Source organism: Athene noctua, chromosome 12 (genome assembly GCF_965140245.1).
Source record: "Athene noctua chromosome 12, bAthNoc1.hap1.1, whole genome shotgun sequence".
Lineage (NCBI taxonomy): Eukaryota > Metazoa > Chordata > Aves > Strigiformes > Strigidae > Athene > Athene noctua.
This window is the reverse complement of record NC_134048.1, coordinates 10,983,410-11,006,540: the sequence shown is the minus strand read 5'-3', so window position 1 is coordinate 11,006,540 and position 23,131 is coordinate 10,983,410. Positions and strand designations below refer to the sequence as shown.

Below are 23,131 nucleotides of genomic sequence, written 5' to 3'. Positions count from 1 at the left end.
TCAGGATGGAGGACAAAAGATTATTTGTCACATTAGTCCTGAACTAATGTCTTTTAAAAAGCTCTTTGAACATCGTCTTTTCCCAGGCTGGTAAGAGCTGCCGAAAACCAAATAACTGCAAGGAATAAAACTTTTCACTTGCTCATCCCTGTCAAAACTAATCAACACAAAAGAAACCTCATTTTCTGCTCACTTCTCTCAACTGAAATGGAATTTTAAAAGTCTGAAAGTATGAGGGTACCTTATTGCTATAAATACTTCTGGTTTTCTGCCATGCGCACAATACTAAGTTTGCCACATTCTCACCCTATTTTGAAGGGGTGGGAAATTCAGGAATACAATAGTGATATTCCAAGATATTTTCTCAGGCCCAGCAAATTCTCTAGGTTTATCAGCTTAGCTATCAGTCTAGTATAAGACAAAATGCAATATACAGATCCTTACTTAACAAAGCAAAACTAAAAGCTGTTTTTGCTAATTAATGCACTGATAAATGCATCTTGATTCAAAAAAAAAAAAGAAATCTAAGTGAGAAAAACTGCTTTATCAATGCTTTTTTTTCCCCATAAGCTTAAGTTACAATTATCTTTCCCTTCTTGAAGCTATATAGTTCAGGCATTGCACTGATTAGTCATGTATTTCCTAAGTGCTTTATATTGATCTAATATCTATACGTTGCTCTGAACAAATTACTAATAAGATTCTGTACTAGCTATAATGAATAGCAGAGGTAACACTTAATATATACTTTCAATACTTTCATTCTTGACATCAAAAAAGTATTACTCTCCCTGCCCTTTTTCTTGTGTTCAATTCTGTGGGGTAGTGTTCCCACTGCTAACAATCTCAGTGCCTTTATTCAGTCTTACCATTATTTCTATGACCAGGACACAGCGTATTTTCCTAGTAATCCCACAGATCACAGATACAGACTGTATTGAAATTAAAGCTGTATTGAAATAAAATGAAAAGATGAAGCTTCAAGAAAATTAAATGAGGTGAAGCAGATGAGATCCGATCAGATAAACAGTTCGTATGGGAGTCTGTCTCCTTCAATACATGAAAAATACCTTCAATACTCATGGAAATAATATATTAACATAACACAGTATGAGATGCTGAGATATCCCTACACATAATTTTTTAGATGGATTTGGAAATAATAAATGACAAGTGTTCAATATAACAAAAGAAAGAGTGCCATGATATGTAAATGCATTATAAGCTTTTGGTCTGTACAGTTAAACCTAAGGAGGGGCAGAAAACAAATGATGACAGGAAGCCTGACTTAAACAGCAAACTGCAGTTGCTGTTGATTTACCCAAGTGGGCCCCACATGCAGCATCAATGGGAACCTACAGAACCACCTGTGCATGGGAGAGGTTTCTTCCAAAGCCTTGTGTATAAAGATCTTTATACACTCAAACAATGAGATTTTCATCTCTTCTGAAACTGTTACTTGTACTTATGCAACCTCAGATTTTTCAGGTGTTTGGTTTGGTTTGTTGCCTTTTTTTTAAGCTAACTAACTATTTTTAAAGCACCGTAACTGAATCCTGCAGGACAGGTATCTAGAAAGAACTTCAGGACCTTTCAGAACCAGGGTAAGTTTTACTTATTTGTATTATTAACGACATACATAACTGCAAACCAAGATCACCTTCCTGGACACCAGCATCCAACATTTTATCAGTATCTTTCAGTCTTAACGACATGCAAATATTTTCCCTGAGATTATACTGTGTTTTCTCTATAACATAAAAACATCTTGCATCAACAGCTGAACACAGAAGGCTATGAAAAAGTCATTAACAATGACATTAAGTCATTGACTATATCTTCAGCATCTCCACCTTCAAAAGGAAATAAACTACTCTGGTTGGAAGGGGAGGGGTTGTTGTTTAATACACAGCAATGCCTTTATACAATTCTTTTTTAGATAAGTATTTCAGCTCTTGAATGTATTTTCTTGAAGGCATACCAAAATTATATGAAAATGACTAAAGGCATATCTTTCTTACATCTACTCTATTACCTCTTTAAATTTCCAACAGCAACAAAATTCATCTCCTCTCTGTCATACATGCCATTTCTGCAGCAACACTAACACTATGAAACAATATTCAAAGGCATTTCAGGATAACAATAACGTAACATTCATACTTTAGAATTATACGTGCTATGGAGACCCTTTTGTTGTAGAAACAGCCCACAGACTGATGTTTAAAGAAGCACAGTTCTTCATTCTCAGTTGTTAGCTGAGAATAAAATGTAGTCTGGGATGTAATTATGAAATAAGCTTCTAATGTGTATAATTATAAATAAAAGGAAAGAGGGATGAATATTCAGTATGCGCCTCCTTGCCTTTGTCTTGTTTCCCATCTTATTCACCGATTGTCATCTCTGTTTTTTTACGTACAGAACCAATTGGAACAAGTATGAGACATCTTCTAGAGAGAGAACGCTAACACAGGTGATAATATCTCACTGAAAGGATAAATCTTATCAGCAAGGTCCAAAAATGATTTACCTCCTCCGCTGACCAGATACAAACATTCTGTAGTCATGTTTACTGTAGGCTTTCCAGTACTTAAAGGGGCTACAGGAAAGTTGGGGAGGGACTCTTGATCAGGGACTGTAGGGATAGGACAAGGGTAACCATTTTAAACCAAAAGAGAGTAGATAGAAATTCTTCCCTGTGAGGGTGGTGAGGCCCTGGCACAGGCTGCCCAGAGAAGCTGTGGCTGCCCCCTCCCTGGCAGGGTTCAAGGCCAGGTTGGACGGGGCTGTGAGCAACCTGGGCTGGTGGGAGGTGTCCCTGCCCATGGCAGGGGGGTGGGACTGGATGATCTTTAAGGTCCCTTCCAACCCAAACCATTCTGTGATTCTATAAGCTCTTTTCAAGTGGTTTTCACTGCCTAAGATTTGTAACATTTTGGTAAAAACATCCATGAAGTAGATTGCGAGGAGCCTTACGATCACGGTAAATTAATGGTTTTTTGCTCTCCCACACAAGCAGAAGCATTCCAAATTTTGTTGGAGTGTTTCTTCCTATGCAGTATTCACTATATTGCCTTGTTAAGGTACATGGCTATTATTCTAAAACACATATATTAGGTTGACATTAAAAAAAAAAAAAAAAGAACTATACAAAGAACAATTATTTTAAAGTAATTTTTGCTAGCATTTCCACCAGTAACAACTTGCTGTAAAAAGTCGCATGACAATGAAAGTCACAAATAGCATAGAACAAAAAAGGGGACAGAATTTATGGATAGCAATATTGTAATAAAACACTCTTCTAGCTCCAACATTTCTGATATTCACCCAGAGATCTCCAAAGGGGATAGGTTCAGGATTGACAGAAATAACACACTGAAGTGTTAGAAACGTTATGGTCCATGAGAGGGAAGCCTGCAAAATAAACACTAGAACACTTGGCTCTAACCATACTGCATCAGTTTCAGTTAATGCAAATGAAACAGCAGTCCTGAAATGTTTCCTCAACAGCTACTCATCCCTCATTTTGTTTCATTTTGACACTGAAGAGAATGCACCATAACATTTTTCAATATATACTGAATAAATTTTCCATAAGCACTTTAAACAGGCAAAGCACTGGCATGCAACACCTTCTACAGTAAAACTAACTTAAGACTTGCAGTGGTTGTTAAGGTCTATCTCTATTTTTTAAGTGGAAACAAACGTTAGCTGCATAATCCCCTGTGTCTTTACAACCCCACACAGGGCTTTGGGAAAAGTAGGTTTTTTGCACTAAAAGTGCATATGCTTTTATATGCCTTTCACTTTCAAAGATAAATTGTTGGAGCAAATATTTTTAAATGTCAGTTTTAAATACAGTCCCAAGAGAGAGACCCTTGTCAGTAAATGAAAACATATGTATAAGCTGTAACTGTTTGGGCAACAAACAGGAGGAGCTGGAAGCCATTGTGCAGCAGGAAAACGATGATACAGTTGCCATCACAGGAACACAGTGGGATGACTAGCACAACTGAAGTGCTGCAATGGATGGCTATAAACTCATCGGAAGGGACAGGCAAGGAAGAAGTAGTGGTGGGCTAGCCCTGTATGTCAGGGAGTTTTTGGATTGTTGAAAGCTTGGCAATGATGATGATAGACTTGAATGTTTATGGGTAAGAATCAGAGGGAAGGCCAACAAGGCAGATATGATAGTGGGAGTCTGTCACAGACCCCCCAACAAGGATGAAGAGGCAGACAAAATACTCTGTAAGCAGCTGGGAGAAGTCTCACAATCATTAGCCCTTGTTCTCATGGGGGACTTCAATTTACCAGATGTCTACTGAAAATACAATACAGTGGAAAGGAAAAAGTCTTGGAGGTTCCTGGAGTGCATGGAAGACAACTTCCTGACACAGCTGGTGAGTGAGCCAACTAGGGAAGACGTCCCACTGGACTTGTTTGAGAACAAAGAAGGACTTGTGGGTGATGTGATGACTGGAGGACATCTTGGGCATAGCGATCACAAAACGACAGTTCTCAATTCCTGGAGAAGGAAGGAGGGGGTGGTCAGCAGAACTGCTACCTTGGACTGCTGGACAGCAGACTTTGGCCCACTTAAGAGACTGGCTGACAAGAGTGCCTTGAGAGTTTGTCCTGCAGGGCAAAGGAGTCCAGGAAGGCTGGACATTCTTCAAGAAGGAAATCTTAAATGTGCAGGAGCAGGCCATCCCCATGTGCCAAAAGACAAGGCAGTAGGGAAGACGACCAGTCTGGCTGAACAGAGCTTTGAATGGAACTCCAGAAAAAAAGGAGAGTTTATGACCTTTGGAAGAAGGAACAGGCCATTCAGGAGGACTACAAAGATGTTGTAAGTTTATGCAGGGAAAAAAACTAAAAGGGCGAAAGCCCAGCTAGAACTTAATGTTGCTACTGGTGTAAAAGACAATTAAAAAATGTTTCAGTAAACGCATCAGCAACAAGAGGAGGGCCAAGGAAAATCTCCATCCTTTATTGGATGTAGGGGGAAACATAGTAGTGACAAAGGATGAGGAAAAGGCTGAAGTACTTAATGTCTCCTTTGCTTCAGTCTTTAATAGTAAGACTAATTGTTCTCAGGGTACCCAGGCCCTGAGCTAAAAGACAGGGGTAGGGAGCAGAATCAAACCCCCATAATCCAAGGGGAAATGGTTAGTGACCTGCTACACCACTTAAGACACACACAAGTCTATGGGGCCAGATGGGATCCACCCAAGGGTATTGAGGTTGCTGGCAGAAGTGTTCACCAAGCCAATTTCAAACATCTTCTCAGCAGTCCTGGCTAACTGGGGAGGTCAGCGAATGAGATGCCCATCTACAAGAAGTACCCTGGATCCTCCTTCCAGCCCTACAGGCCTGCCAGCCTGACCTCGATGCTGGGGAAGGTTACGGAGCAGATCATCCTGAGTGCCATCATGTGGCACTTACAAGAGAACCAGGTGATCAGGCCCAGTCAGAGGGTTTATGAAAGGTAGGTCCTGCTTGACTAACCTGATCTCCTTGTATGACAAGATGACCGGCTTAGCAGATGAGGAAAAGGCTGTGGATGTTGTCTACCTAGACTTTAGTAAAGCCTTTGACACCATTTCCCACAGCATTCTCCTGGAGAAACTGGATGCTCACGGCTTGGATGGGTGCACTCTTTGCTGGGGAAAAAAAATGGCTGGATGGCCGGGCCCAAAGAGTGTTGGCAAATGAATTTAAATCCAGTCAGTGGCCAGTCACAAATGGTGTTCCCCAGGGCTCAGCACTGGGTTCAGTTTTGTTTAATATCTTTTCCAGTGATCTGGATGAGGGGAATTGAGTGCACCCTCAGTGAGTTTGCAGATGACACCAAGTTGGGTGGGAGTGTTCACCTGTCTGAGGGTAGGAAGGCTCTACAGAAGGATCTGAACCGACTGAATCGACTGGCTGAGGCCAACTGTATGAGATTCTACAAGGGCTTAGTGCTGGGTTCTGCACCATGGTCACAACAATGCCATGGAAGACTACAGGCTTGGGGAAGAATGACTGGAAAGCTGCCCAGCAGAAAAGGATCTGGTAGTGTTGGTTGACAGCCAACAGAATATGAGCCAGCAGTGTGCCCAGGTGGCCAAGGCAGCCAATAGCATCTGTCAGAAAGAGTGTTGCCAGTGAGACCAGGGAAGTGATTGTCCCCCTGTTCTCAGTCTTGGTAAGGCTGCACATCGAATACTGTGTCAGTTTTGGGACCCTCACTACAAGGAAGACATTCACCAAGCTGCTGAAGAGTCTAGAGCTTCTAGAGAAGAGTCTTGTGACTTATGAGGAACAACTGAGGGAAGTGGGGTTGTTTAGCCTAGAGAAAAGGAGGCTCAGGGGAGACCTTATTGCTCTATACAACTACCTGAAAGGAGATTGTAGTAAGGTGGGTGTCAGTCTCTTCTGCCATGTAACAAGTGACAGGACAAGAGGAAATGCCCTCAAGTTGCACCAGAGGAGTCTTAGATTGAATATTAGGTAAAATTTCCTTAAGAAAAAATTCTTCAAAGGGTAATCGAGCATGAAACAAGCTGCCCAGGAAAGTGGTTTAGTCACCATCCCTGGAGGTACTTAAAAGACATCTAGATGTGGCACTTGGAGACATGGTTTAGTGACGGACTTGGCAGTGTTAGGATAATGGTTAAACTCTTAAAGGTATTTTCCAACATAAACAGTTCTATGATTCTATTTCCACAGCATCTGTGAATTGACATTCACTGTCAGCAACAGCCATCAAACAACAGAAATTGTAACCTGTTGAAAGATGTCACGTATACAAATTAATCTACATTTACTGCAATTTTTTAAGAGCATTCTCAAGAATGACGTATTGTACCATATGAAGATGGAAAAAACATAATGATTTCTCAATTCAGAAGCTGGAGCTTAATGCACTCTAGCAAACCCTCCCCATCAAATGATGAATGTGGATTTACAGATCATATGTGAGAATAATTTAGGGACCTGAACATTTTTTCTTTTCTGGCAGTTGCCCAGAAATGACAGTGTCCACAGAGTATCTGCCGTGGGGATCTATATGGTAACGATTACAGCCCCGTGAAACACCTTCTGCTACGGAAACAGCAGTTTCTGAGGGATCAGACTAGGTCACGTCACTGAGGTAGTCACTAAGGTCCTTTTTGTTCTGACAGTAGGAACATGTCTGCATGTAGTTCTTTCCTTGTGATTTGATCTCGCAATCTCCTTCTGGCCCTGAGACATTCTTCCCCATCTGCTCATACAGATGGCACATTCAAGTGAATTTAAAAGAATGGTTTTCCAACCTTTTTCTGTTCTCTCCACAAATTACATGGTTCTAGACTAGCAGAAGCAGGGAGTGTTCTCAAGATGCCTATTCAGAATGGAAAAAAACACCGGGGGGGGGCGGGGGGGGGAAGTATTACTTTCTTACACAAGTGATTTAGAGGAGAAAAAACAACTATTCACGGAATGGCTAATGCAAATGCCTGCAGTATAGCCTAAAGATCAGTGATAAGAACATCTTAAAAGTGCTTTTCTGCAGATGTTTACAGACATCCCTAGAGTCTGGAGAACTTATCTGGAAGCACAGAAACCCCAGAAATTCTTGCAACTCATCTAGTTTCTCTCCTCCTAAGCAAGACTGAATATTGTTCCAAGAAAAGGTCTTCTAAGCTGCTTTGCACATTGAGGGCCATAAGAAATCTAAATTTTCAGAGGAAAAAAGAAAGAGAAAATAGACCCAGGAGATATGGGAAAACCATAAAAAAAAATACTTAGATTTTAGGAGTTCAGGCAATTCTTGTTTCTCAGAAACCGTTTTACCATTTTGTAAAGCTCAATAACAAAATATGATAAAACAGTGGGTGAACATACCAGTTATTCTCTTCACAGAAGGTGCATTCAAAAATAAAGGAAAACTTTTTTTGAAAACAATCTCTAGAACTAGGTATTTAGCTGGAATGAAAAATAAGCCCAAGTCCTTGCTCGTTCAGATAAAACACTTGCTAGGGAAAAAAAATGTTCCTTTCATCTAAGAAATAGTATTCAACAATGTCTTACAGTAATGTTCATAAAAGTGTAAAAGAAAAACTTCATCTGTACCATCACAAGAACAACTAGAAAGTATTTGTGACCCACAGAGACAGGGGAAACAGAAGAGGTATTATTAGTTCTAAACACAGTGTCATAACATTGATTTTTCTTACGCATGCAACGCCTTAAAGTTTCACTCTTAAAGCTCTCTGACCCTACTTATGACATCCATCTCAGATTTTACCAATTTTAGACAAAAAAATATGTGCCAGTAGAACTTTAAAGATATATACATATACTGTATTTATATATGAAATACATATATAATGTATTTAAACATGTGTTATACACATATTTAACATCCATCTCATTAGCCAAGTCTTGGTCAGGGCATTTTGAGACTCTATCTGTGTCCTTCCTATATGAGAATTTCCATTGTCAGGATGGAACTACCACATGAAATTATATGATAAAAGACATTACAGAAGGGAAATAAAATAGATTGAAGTAGTTCTAAATTATGTTAATATTTAAATTTCAATTCAAGATTAAATGTTTGATGACCTCTATTTGTATTTGGAATATGCAGTACCCTTGAAGCAATTTAAACTATTACATGGTTCTACAGCTGATGGAGATTTCTTGCTAATATAGAGCAAATACCACAGTCTGTCTGCTAGGCAATAAAACTCAGATTTTTTTTTTAACTTCATTGCAATGTAATAATCTTGGATAATAGGGCTTTTAATGGAAAAGATTCCTGTGACTTAAAGCTTTTTCCTTATTAAGCTTAATTGAATTAATTATTCACATACTAATGATTTAACAGCGTCTTCACATAAAATAAAAGACCCTCTTGAATACTCATCCCATACTTAAGATCTAATAAAGCAACTGAAGTAGAACGATATCTTTGTTTTCTTTCAGATAGGGGAGGTATTTAAAATCCAACTACCCTCCCTCCTGCTGTGGAAAGAGGTGTTCTGAAATTATACCATTTCCAAATCCTACTGCAAAATGCATCTTTAATCTATGAGTCCTTAATTGAAAAAGATATTTATGACAGTCAGTGATCTCCTCTTTATTCCCAAAATTGTATCTTTCCTAAAATTGGCTCATTTTGTGAATGGGCTGCTATGTAGGAAGAGTGAAACAATGTGATTCTAAGGAGAATGAAACAGATTTGTATCTATAAAACAGCTATCCCAAGGTGCATATGAAGGCTGGCATTTTATAATTCTTCATAATAATGGCTGGCATTTATGTAGTGTTTTATGGGATCAAAGCACTTTACAAACTAATTAATTAATCTTCACAACACCCCTGTGAGAAGGAAGGTTTTAGTATTCCAATTTAATAAATGGAATAACTGAGGTAGAGGAGCTGTATGATTTGTTTCATGTCACAGAGAGAGCCCAGGTCTTCAGTTTATATATCATTAGAAATAACAGCAGTAGTATTTCTGTGCTGAATTCCTTGGGACCTTCAATGAAACTATTTGCATAAGTAAGGAAAACAGAATCTGGCCCATACTTTGGGTGAGAGCTGATACCTTGTCTGGTTAAGACAACAATTAATTCACTTAAGCAACATGTTGGGATTCAAGTTCCTTTCCTTATGCTGGATCTATATTCACTGTGCAAGACAAGAGCTGGTATCTGACTTGTCCCACCCTAGGATTTCCAAATAATGAGATTGGGGTAGTAATGCTTTCTTCTTAATGCAGATGATGCTTTGTAGTCAGAATGCTACATAATTGTGCATCATTCTTCACAGGTAAGTCAAAGTTTATGAAGTCTTCACAACAGCTACATGACTTCAATTTGCAACAGCTTTTTACTAATTTGCATTTATTTCTGCCTGTTTTCAAAAGTTCCTGCTTTGAACACCTGCACGCAAGGTTTAAGGGTTCTTATAAGTGTGTATGTATAACAGCCTTTACAATTTGGACACACAAATCCAATTCACCTCATTTCTCATGCAAAACTGAACAACTGCGCGTCAGACCATGCCTTAACTTTGGCAAGTGCTGGCAACTGAAAGTTCAGTAATTGCACCTGTAAATATGAGCACTAACATCAAAAATTACCCAGTGAACATGGAAACACTTGTTCACAGTACTGACATTCTCATGTTCAAACAAGTCTTACCCAAACAAATTACTTCTCATTTACTCTTCGCAATGCTTGTCTACGCCCTTATTGTCATTATCAAGAGATTTAGTGTTACATGCTTACATGAGATAAAAAGAATGACTAAGACTGATACCCAAAATTAAGAAAACATACATACTTAACTGGGGCAACACAAAGCTATTGTACCATTTAATTTCTTCTTTTAAGACAAAATTGAAACTTCACATTCAAGAAAACATTTTCAATCTGAAGATTTGTGTCATTGCATGACACATTTTCTTTCCACTGGGCCAAAATCACTCGAACAGAGACAATAAAAGGGCCTAATGTCTAATATGGTTAACATTAATTTTCAAATTGGCATTTAACGTACATTTTTGGCCCTCAAATTCATATTATGCTTTTACTAGTGATTTGATGTCCCTGGCACGACACTTGCAACAACCTCATGAAGATATGCACTATGTTTATACATCTCTTTATGAATGGCAACACTACTTTGAGTTGCTATTGAAAGAGGAAGATGGTGCTCAAGCTGATATACTAGAGTGACAGAACAGCATCCCACTGTAGGGCTTCTTTATGTTCCTACAGGGTACCTCACTATAATATTTATTACTTTTTCTCCCCTGAGGTTATACAAGACCCCAGTTTGAGTGGGGGGCTGCACAGCCAAGAGCGACATCAATGTGATGGAACCATAAACACCTGTCCCCTGGAGAGTTACCAGGATCAGGACACAGTGTCCAAAATAACATCTACCACCCCAGAAAAGAAGCCCAGGTCCTTTTCATCCTTTCTGAAATCCCAAAATTGAGAAAGATGAAAACGCTCAATTTTTGAGAAATTTTTTGCTTAGCATGAAAGGGCATTAAGAAGTCTTTAAACACCTTCTGTCCACCATCTGGAAATATATTTTTGTAGCAAAAAGGTAGGACAGATCTCTCTTCCTTGCAGAGGAAGTTTGGGAATTACATGGATATTTGAAATTTCATGTGCAGTCCAAAGATGTAATTTTAATTCCAGCTAGCAGAAATGATTTTATGGTCCTGAAACTGAAAAATGGAAATTTACCTCCAAATTATGCTTAGGATTTTAATCAAAAACTAAGCCCTATAGGGGGAGGGAAAAAAAAAAACCACAACACAAAGGTAGAAAGAAGTAGCAAAATAAAGATCATATGATTTACTGAAGGATGTCTGGCATGAAAAATTTACCTCTCAAACAGTATGTTCTGAGAACTACAGGCACTTAGAAAGGCAATTGCTTTTTAAACTGTCCATCAGATTTTGTAGATAACAAGCTGTATATGAGAAGTTAAATTGCTGAACAAGTCTATTAATACAACAAAAATGCCCCAGGCTATTTTAATAGAGCAAAGTGTGGGAGAATCTATTTTACTTGCATCAGTGAAAATTTCCAAGCAGCTGAAACTGAGTGAGCAGACAGCAGAAGGCACAGCTGAGACAACACAAAATCCAAGCATCCAGGACTATTTTAAATTCACATGACTCAATGCTGGTAGCACGAAATAAAGAGAGGACAAAACAAGACTGTCATACACAAAATTCTCTCATTTACAGGAGATTACTAGGTTATATCAGTCAAATAGTTAGGAATTATTGCTGGTTGGGTTGGAAACTTATAGTTAGCGATGTATCAAATAATTCTTGGCAAGTGAAACTGTTTAGCTTTCAAACCAGACAAGTTTTTAATTTCTGACAAAACTCCTCTGTTCTACCTAATTTTGGTTTTCTTTCGGCTTAAAAGGATGGAAATGTCATCACCTCACAGGATTTGGCCCCTATCAGAAGCTCTACGTATATTCTAATTTTCAGCAAAAACACACCCGCAAGCTTCAGATACACAAAGCATAAAACCAGCCTACTGAAGAGATACAAAAGTACACAATACTCTTCATCATATAGGTATCTGTCCTCAGTGACCAAACCACTGTCAGGGAGTTCCCTTGTGAGGACTGTTACCAGAAGTGTATGTAAGTAAATCTCTCGAAAACCAGCCTGTTAATGGTGCAGAACCACAGGAAATAGCTCTGTCTTCAGCCACTTCCTCAAGTATACTTAGCCCTAGCATTTTAAACTTAATTTCCTCCTTATTCTGACACACAACACTCAAATGCCCTCTTCCAGCAAAAAAAGTGAGAAAGTTATTTAAAGAAGTAGCTATTCTGAATTTGCAAACAGAAGGGTCCTGCTTGTCACTCTTCTCAAATCTTGCATTCCAACTCTGGAAAGAAACTCAGAAAACTTCCAGTGCTTCCACAGGCTGCAAATATCAGAGAAGTGATTCTGCCCCAGAATTACAGAGACTAGACCAGAAGACAGTTGAATTTCCTGTCTGCATTTTAGCACAGATTTGATGTTAAAAGCCAGGGGAAATTTTTTATATGTATATTTTTATATATAAAAATAAATTTAAGAAACAACAAATCTTATCTACCATAGCAACTGTATCTGTTATGTGTATTATATAAACCAGGTATTTTAATATAAACCAGGTATTTCACCATACAGAAATTTAGTTAAAGCTGTATCTTTTCCTGAGTTCTGGCTGCATATCTTATTCAAGCTTATTCAACCTACTGTAAACTGATTGTTATTCTAGATTTGAATCTTGGTCCTCTAAGTTTACTTTTCTATATACATTGTCAAATCACTTACATCGCATTGCATGTCATCTTAACTACTAAGCCATAGTAATTTTCCCTGTAATGACTCTTCATTTAAGACTGTATGTTGCAATTTTCTACCATTTTAGTGATTTAAGTATATCATCAATTGAATGTTCTGGTCTTGGCATCAAAGAAGCATTTTCTCGCCAGATGGAATATGAAAATAATATGAAATAAACCATTTTTTAAATGGAAAAAAAGAAAGTTCAGTCATATTTGTAAATACCATACTGCAACTGGAATGTGAAAAAAAGCATTTTCCCAAAACAAATAGCTGGCAGCTATCCCTCAAATAAATCCTTCTAAACCTAGAATTAACCAGTATGTCATGTCCTCTGTAAAAAACTGGTCACAATTCAGTTGTGGCTTTAACTAATGCCCTGTTGCAATGAACAGGGCAGGCTATGAGGACATCATAGCTACCATATAGATGTCTACATTCATTATTAGTCATTTCTCTCTCTCTCCCTGCTTTCAGTGACAGCATAAGCCAGGTGCTTACAAAACTGCCTCCTAGTCCTTCCTGAAATTTACCTTCACAATGTTAAATCTAATCAGATCTGACATGCGTATCATGTATGGGTTCTGTTAGGAAAAACAAAAGGAATGAACAATGTTAAGGGGTCACCACTTGCTATATCCAAAATAGAAATTAAACTACAGGAGCATAAAAGAATGGGACAGTTACATTTATACATTACCATTTTGGTAATAAGATTACTTGTAGTTCAACGAATTTGCTTACAGCAATCAAGGTAAATGAAACAGAAGTCACAGAAACATATATGTATGTGTTTGCATGTGCATACACTTATACATACATGTTTATATATAAATATATGGGGAGACAATAGTAAAAATTTAAGACTGATATTTAGCGTAATCTCAATTTAGTAGAAGCATCTCAAAGTAAGAACATGCCACTGTAAATGTAAGCTAAAGTAAATTAATGCAGCACTAGTGTTGTTCTTCAGAACAGTAATAGTGTACAGTTTTTTTGAATTATATGTAGAAATTAATATTAAGCAGGCATTTTTAAGCTATGTGGAAATTAATACTACGCAGACATTAAGTATTATCACTACTGTGGACACTTTAAATCAGATTAATGTTGAATTAATTAGATTAAATAGACAGTTAAAGCTATAAAACTATTAAAAGCTATAAAACTGAACCCTTAACACTAGAATTGTATCATTGCTTGCTACATGGTCCAGTGAAGGCAAAAGCAGAATATGGCCAATCATGTAATTCTGTTGTGTTACCAATGTGTATTTGCCCCATCCACCCCAGTGTTTGAAACATTTTAGCCAAAAAGCCTTTCTGAGACCTACTCAACTGAGTCTAAGAAGGAGGAGGGAGGATCACCTACATTTCATCACAAAAACTTGTTCATGGATCATTAATAATTAGGACATATAAGATGTTTTGATGGTAATTATCCAACTATGACAGACCTATATTGATATTCCAGTTTGTTTCTCGCCCTTGGCAACTGCCTCTGCAGTCCTCCTTGGAAGGAGGCTACATCCTGACAAGCACAGGAAGACAGAAATCTTACAAACTGGAAAAGAAAAGATAAAGCTAGAAATGGACATACTTCTTTTCAAAATCATAGTAATATGGCCTTTGCAACATGTTCTTAACTAGTGTAACATTTTGATTCATATATATTACAAACATACATGTACACAGATGCAGTCAAGATTTCACTAAAACAAACTTGCTTATCCAAGTAACTGAGATCAAAGAAAAACTCTTCAACCAAACGTACTCTGGCTTAAAATGTTTTCCTTTTTTTTAACCTGTATATGTCACAAAAGCTAGAGAAAAACCGTTAAACATGTTTCTTTTTTTCACTTGAAGAACAAATAGGGTTATGCTTCCTCCAACACTCGGGACAGAGTGTGTGTGAATTCATATAAGAGGAGGAAAGCTATATGGTGACCGATCTACTGTATCCACTCAAGTGCACTTTCCTAAATGCAGCAAGTAACTTCAAGGACCATTCCCCCACAGGTTTCAATACAGCATAAGGTATAATGACGAAAAGAAAGATTTTTATTACTAAACTGGTGTTGCTACATCCCCATTTCCATGAAATTAAGAATAATAATTGTTTATTTCTAATAATGGCTGATAACTTTAATCTGACAGTCCTTCCAGGACTTGAGGCTATTTAGTCACTCTTGCACTAGAAAACAAGATGGACTTTATTAATATCCTATGGTCAAAAGCTAGAACTTTTCTTGCCATGTCCTCAGATATTAAGTTTCTGTTCAAAAGCTGAATAGTCCCTATACCAGAAAACACTGCCTCTCCAAGAAACAAGTGGTGTCCTTCCCCTCTTTGCGGCTCAGGTACATAGTTGCAGATGGACCCAAGACAAATGCAGCCCCTAATCTTTTGCAATAGGTAGGGGGAGTACAGGGGGACAGTCATCTTGCTACTGCCCTCAGGGTACAATTCATTTCAGCACAACAAGGGAATGAAGGCAGAATTCACATCCATCACTCATCTTGTACCCGCTCACAGGGAAAAGAAAACACTTGAAATGTACCAAGCAGAGTCTTAAAAGGGATGTAAGAATTGATAATCGCAAATATGAAATTGCTAGGTATAATGGAATACTAGATAATTAATTATTTCCTGAGCTGAAATTCTCAGCATAGAAGAAAATTATTCTAAACACCTTTCCTTTGGGCGGCATGCAAGTTCCTACCACAGAAATAACATACAGAATTACTCTAAACCCATTTTGGATACTATATTGTGATTGCAAGTATTAAAAAAAATAATTCTGGGAAATAAAGGATCAAAGCATTAACAATGTTTCATCTAAGTACATTAAACAGCTATAAGTAAAAATACACAATATTTCACTTTATCACATCATAGAAGATATTAAAACACTGATTTGCTATATATGCTCAATGAAAAAGAGGAATGGTTTCACCCAAGACAGTGAAGCAGTACCAATACCAATTCAGATTAAAAAAAAAAAGACAACTAAGCTCATTCTTGTAGTGCTTCAGAGTATTTTATGCAAGCATTTTCAAAGTTACCAATTTTTTTTTTTAAGCCATTACCTTGTTTCTCTTGGGAAACAAAAACCCCAAAACCTTAGAAAAAGTATTTTTCATTAATGGTTTTAAATTTTTGAAAGAAAATCCGTCTTTTACTTGATTCTTGCAATAAATAATTTTTTCTGAGCTCTATTTACTGTTTACCAACATTTTCAAAAATGGAAATTATTATGGATTGTTAAAGACAGCATGAAAATTATTTATCACAAGTAGCAACAAAAAGCCAAAATTACTGAAAACATTAAACCTGGTACTGTTTTCATAATTTATTCTGAAAAATAATAATAAAAACACAATCATTTCACAGTCTTAAATTGAAAACTATACCAAAATCTTTGTTACACTCTTATGGCTCTCACTCCACTAATGCAAATGTGTGTTAGGTAGTTGTTTTATATTTCACTTTACTGTCAATAAAAAGTTTCACCATTTTAAGGAACCAAATATCTCTTGTTTCATCAAACAATAAAAAACCCCTCCAGGCTTGCTCCCAGCCATAGGGCCAAAGTTAGAATTGCTCTCACACAGAAAACACAATTGGACACAATACAAATTGGTAATTATAATAAGCAGCACAAAAGAGCAGAATCTGTAAATCAAAATTAATTCCATTTAGTTATATATGACAAAATGTTTATCTACAGGTCATAAGAGAATATCTGAGCTGTGCTACAGATCTCACAATGAAATACATTGTTTCCATTCCTGCCAAAAAAAACCCCATTATTTTTGCATGTTTTAACAAAATGTTCTCATGTTTCATAAAGATTGCCCTGCTGCTGCTCATAAATTTACTTACAGACTTTACTACTGTGGTCATACTTCAAGAAGGCATACTTTTGCTGTGTACCTGATGTAGCTAGTTAACTTTTTTTTTTTTTTTTTAGTAGCTATCACAGTCCTTTATTTTTCTTCTTTTACTTTTTAAGTAGAAAAATAATCTCTCAGCCATAAGAGGCAGTGCTATTTCTTAAACACAGAGGAAGCTAAGGAGTCAGGAAAAATCCACATCTCCACCAAGTGGAAGATGTTCTAGGTTCTACAATGTAGAATTAAATCAGCATTTTACACATTAGGAGAGTGCCTCAAAACCATCAAGTATCTTCTAAGTGAACATTTTAACACTTTCCACCCCCCTTTTCTGGAGGTGAGTCACCATCTGGCACAGACTGCAAGAGTCCAAGGATCATCCAGACTGGAGGCATTTGAAGTCTGACTCCAGCATAGTGGTTGAGAGCACTGACCTAGTCTCTCTCCATCTCAAGGAGAATGGTTTCGACCAAAGAGTTAGAAGCTGCCTGTCCTTGGAAAGGCACTTCCTGGCACAAGTGACTGGCTGAACTTTACCACCCTAGAAATTTTCATGTTTGGGTGTGGAAATTGAAGTTAAATGCCGAATGGTTAAGCCTGAAGTCCTAGGACAGCTTAGGACGTTTGAGTTCCAGTTTAGGGAGCCATGTTCTAAACAAAAACCTCTGAAGAGAAACATACTAATACATATCAAGATTAGTTATATTTGCTCAGCTGTCTTATTAATCTAAGTAGTTCATGGTAAGGATTTCCAGAAACACCTGCATGTTAAAGTGCAATAACAAAACTAAGCACATCCAGATCAGTGACTCGTGATAGATCATCTTAATTAGACATGAGCTTCACGGTCATGTTTGTTCAAGTGACAGAACTAAATATGTAAGACTGTGCTGCTTTCCTTTACAGCTGGGTAAAAAACAACCAAGTTAAAAGCGCATGCTTCTTGACATGATAGCTATAGGTAGACAATAGAAAAACCTCACTGAAAACAGAAGAAATACGCTAATAAGAGTTTTAAGAATTAGCTTCCCCAAAATGATTATCCTGTGTTATATTCAATATGAAAATATGAGACATTCTAGATTTAAGTTCTGCAGTATTTTTTTTTTAAGCCCAGTCAATTCTTGCTTTCTATTTAACATGGTATGAGTAGGTAAAGTCAGCCATCTTTAGCAGGAATATATTTAAAATGCTTTCTCAGTAATTACTTCTTTCTATAAACACTGCTAAACAGACATTTTCCCCCAGTTTTCAGAACTTCTCAAGAGCGAAGTTCTGTTGATTTCTCCAGTCACCACTCTCCATCCAGTCACACACAGTAATAACACAAGGCTGAAAAACATTTCAAGTCACACCTCATTTTAGTGAAAATCAGAAAATTGGGTAGCATACAAAGCAATCTAATATCCAACCAAAAAAAAAAATCTAAAATATATAATTTAGTTAAACTATCAATTCAGCTGTCATATACATTTTCCCTTTTCCCCCCTCTAATTCTCTTTTTGTATTTCTTACTGCAATTCCTCTGAGGAAGCAGTTCTAAAACTGGCTTTTAACCCAGAATAAGCATTAAAAATAATATTTACAGTCTTATCTGTTCCTAAGAAAGTCTGAATTGTACTAAAAATGGCAGTTTATCTCCAAAGTTTGTATTTAAAAAGTTTTTAAAAAATCTTTATTCATTTTTAGAATACTGAAATTCAAATTGTTTCTGGAATATCATCAGTTATATAGAATACAACAATAAAAAGAATAGCATCAAAAAAGACAAAGAATGGGATTTAATTTGAAGCCATGATTAAAAGACTAAAAAGAGTTAGAAATGGTTCATACTGACCTGAGTCCATAAAGGACTGTACCATCTGGATGCAAGCGGATCATCCTGTTCTTCACAGTGACACCGTGTACAAATGACTTCTTGTCATTCAGAAAATAGGTATCAGGAACCCACAGCTGATCAGCTACTCTGTTGTCCAGAGTAAGGTTTAGAGGTATTACATTATATGACAGCCTCTTATCCCTCCAGGCTTGCTGAAAGTACATTGTCAAGGTATAGTCCTGTGATTATAAAAAAAAAAGTTTTCATTGAAACAGACAGCATACATACGCAAAACAAAATAATGTAAATACACATTAATTCACTGCAACTGTTCTTAAAGGCAAACATTTCTGTTCAGAGTTTTCATAAGTAGATTTATTTCTTTTTACAGTACTGAACATCTTGTGTATACTTAATAGAAATGAGAATACAGAAAAGATGGGATATTTACATTTTATGAATGACTTGGGAGTTCTCATTTCAATATTTAAAAATAAAATGGAAACAAATTCGTAGACACTTAACAGTCTGTAATTTCTGTAGCACTTCATAAGGCTGGGAGCTCTAGGAAAAAGGAACATTTACAAATCTGAATTTCATCTCATGGTCTCCACTGTATTCAGTAGAGCTCTGTACCAGGCCTTGTAACTCTAAAGACGCAGTTACCACCCAAACACTTCTCTAAATTAAAATCTCTTCAAAGTCTGTTAACTTCCCCCTGGGCACTGAAATCAATGGGAAGTCTCAGAGGTTTCTATTCTACAGAGTCTTAGTCTTCTACTTAATTTTACAGATGAAGTAACTCTGGTTACTTCAATGGAACAATTCAGAGAGCACAATTAAGCATCTGGGTAAATATCTGCATTATTATGAGACTTGCTTTGTTTTAATACAGACCACTAATGTACAATACTTTGGAGATCCTTTGATCTTTTGATGTTTTAGAGAAAAATATAATTACAAAAATTATATTTTGTAAGACCTGTTATACATAGGTAGAATATTAATTAATTAGAATATTAAAAAAACTCCATAAATAATACACAAATGATCATGGTCCATGGGGTCAAGGGCTGTAAAACAATACTGAAGGAATACAAAAAGGAAGAATATTCTAAAGCCAATATTTTGTTTGCTTGTTCCACAGAAGTCATAATCAGGCCTCAGGCTATTTTGATTTAGAATTCATATTTAACATGGACTTCATTAAATAGTGAGAAGTTAGCTTAAAAAAAGGTTCCTTTCAGCAGAAAATCAACAACAGCTGCTGTGATTATCAGCAACCCCAGGATTCAGCCATGTCAGAGTATGAAAGTCTGTATCTATGCCTCAGGCTGAGGCACTTGAAAACAAGAAATCCCACGTAACTTACAACAAATAATTAACTGTGGTGACTCACAAACTAATTTCTAGCCCTGCACAACACAGAAAAGCATGAAAGATATGAACATTTTACTGCATGAATTGCAATATTAGTTCTCATTTATACTTTATACTTTAAAGGAGCGACCACTATTGAAACTGGTTTTATTACAGTTGGCAAAGCAACATTAATCTTCCTGCTGAAATACTTTAAAAGCATCTGCCACAGCTGTATTTTACAAGCATTTTCATTAAAAAAAAAAATTGACACATGAACACTACACAGAATTTCTCACAACACACAAAATAACTTTTTTCTTATTTTGCAGTTAAACAGAAGAAACTTTCTAAAAAATAATCTACAAAAATGCCCCTGTCAGAAATCAGACATTCACTTAAAAAAATGTTTTATAGAAAGTATCTTTTCACATGATAGCCAAGCACTTGATAAACATCAAATTGCACAAAAGGTACATGGAAAAATTACCTTTCTCAGTGAATGGGAAAACAGTGACACTAAATTTCTTCCACTGCTATGCAGCGAGGTGGGATTCATCCTACTTAACTTCAAGCCTTGGAGACATATCTCTCTCCACTGATTTTAGAGCATCTAGGGCCATCAGTCCTAACCTATAAACAGCAGTGAAGCACCTCCAAGTATGTGAATTTAAGCCAGTGTCAATGGCAAATTGAGAAGATAATCACAACCAGATATTACTTTTATTACCAACGTCTGAGCATCCAGAAAACTAATTTTCCCTTCTTTATTAATAAAAATTTGTGTGCAGAAATTAGGCCGGTGTAATTTTTCACTTTAAAATGTACATGGCCCACCCTTAAATCATGAGTTAGGGAGGGCCTGTGACAACCATGGCTATTCCAGCAGAGTTCTCTGAACAGTGACACAGCACCTAGAAACTAACTGACCCTGCCTCTTCTAGTGTGCGTTCAGATGAATCAGTATAAACTGTTTTTCACAGAGATATGTATTTCTATGGTGGAAACGCTCTTTTTTATGCGCCTTTCCCTAGAAGAGCCTACATATATGAGATTCAGAATGCCTCTTCAGTTTTTACTGAAGTGAGGAGAAATACATGTTTCTGCTGAAAATAGTAACGGCATTTCTTCCTTGTCAAAACAAAACCAGAATTGCAGTGCTGTCTTCTTCAGTCTTCTTCCTATTTGTGATGGTTAAAGGTCAATCAGTCTTCACTTGCTATGCCTCCGTACACCCAGCCTGTACTCAGAACACTGCTCAGCTTTGGCAGGGTGTCACAACATTAACAAAACTGCACGGTTACAAGTAGGTAAATACCAAGGAAGTTTTTCTACTTATTTTACTACCAAATATAATTACCTGGTAACTATTCTAATCTGATCAGTTTTAATGATATGAAATCTCTTCCCCAACCCCCCAGGATCAGGATGAGAACCTGCTTTCAAGAATGTTCTACGTACATCTGGAGAATTTTACTGTTATGCTTCGTCACTGTTCTGCAATATTTGATTCATAACCAGATACCAGAAAATGTTCAGTAATATATTGCCAGTAAGAAAATGTATTAAGTCTTCATTCTACTACTATAACACAACGTAAAGTATATGAGCTGTAGCAATTCTTCCCCTATTATCCCTGGAATGTTGCATTTTATTCCTACTCTAAGGAATAATCTATATGTATTAATATACAGCATATATATATAGAACATGCTTCCCTCTTTACACCTCAGTAAAAGAGGATAAGAAGAGGAAGATGAAAACGAAACATGCATGGTTCAGTGCATAAAAATGAATCACATAAAACTGTAGATTTGGAGCACTGGTATAGCTGAAAGAAACACCAAGTCACCAGGCTGGAGCTCAGAATCAACACACTGCATTCCAGAAATAGAGCTGGTATTTCAACTAAAAATTATTTGTCAGCTGTTGGTCCTAGTTTTCAGATGTGACTGGAGCTTTTGATGGTCAAAACAGAACACCTTAAATAATTTTTTATAAAACCCTCACAACCTTACAAATTTAGTTAAAAAAATACTATTAAAAATAAATATGTTCCAAGCTACATATTTCAAAGTATAAGTGATTAGTTAGAGAAGAAGAAAACCTGTCACATAAACCACAATTCATTCCTTAAAAAGGTGGGAGGCATCTGTTTTCACAATCCCAAATGAAACAGTAATTCAAAAGTATGATGTGCAGGTACAAAATGTCCCAAAAGTATCCCAAGATGCTTTATACTTTGAGATTAAGAACATGCTCATCCAGCTAATATACTACAAGAAAAAAGTCTGTTAAACTCACATTAAATATGGGAATTCCCCTTTATTCTAAGGATAAACACCTAAACAGCATTGTTTCTTTAGGAAGACAGGCACACAAAAGAAGTAGAGGAATAGAAGCGGCCAGTAAAGGATGGTTTTGCTTTGTTAAAGCCTTAGCACCCTATTAAATTCACAGGATGGGATTGTTAGAAGCTTAGTATGATGATGAAACAGGAGTACTTCATTTAAAAAGCCTAGCAAAGGCAGTAATTACAACGAGTTGAAGGAAATATGACACCAAAATGATGACTATGTCTGTATATACCATCACACAGACATAAACAAAGGTACAGACTATTTACAATACAGCCATACAAAGATACAATGTACAGCAAATAGGTTCATCAGTTACCCTGAGCACCTGAATATTGAAATGCTGTACAAAATTTTATTAATATAAAGTTACAAGAAAATTCTAGATTATAAATAGGCAAATACTGTATTTTCTGTAAATACACAAATATTATAACTTGAATAGCTTTATTATTCCATTGTTCACATAGATTTCTAGTTAATAAACTTTTTTATTCTGTCCAGATGCAGAAATTAGGAGCAGAAAATGGATGGTTACTTATTCCATCTCAAAGTCCTCTTTCCTTCACCAATTAAAGTTCAGCTTCCAGTTTTCTTCTATTTCACAGAATGAGCAGAAGAGCAGCAGATATGAGACAAAGTTAATATTAATGCAAATTTTGTCAGATGAATAAAGAAGTAACAAACAGTTTTATTACTATTAGCATATTTATGAGTAACTTTTACCCTGAATGTTATCTTTGTGCAGTGGTTGCCTGCAAACACTTTTAGCTGCTGGAAATATATATATGTATATATATGGAAAATTTAAATTTAAATAAAAAGAATTGTTACAGACAGCC

At 36.7% G+C, this 23,131-nt stretch overlaps 1 protein-coding gene across 3 annotated transcripts in view; it reads right to left on the bottom strand.

Moving 5' to 3' along the window:
• GABRB2 (gamma-aminobutyric acid type A receptor subunit beta2) overlaps positions 1–23,131 on the bottom strand; it is a 164,760-nt gene that overhangs the window by 86,818 nt on the left and 54,811 nt on the right. For all 3 annotated transcript variants that reach the window (XM_074915710.1, XM_074915709.1, XM_074915711.1), the window contains one exon: positions 18,592–18,812. In XM_074915710.1, coding sequence (XP_074771811.1) covers positions 18,592–18,812 — 221 coding nt within the window. The remainder of the gene's footprint in view (positions 1–18,591; positions 18,813–23,131) is intronic.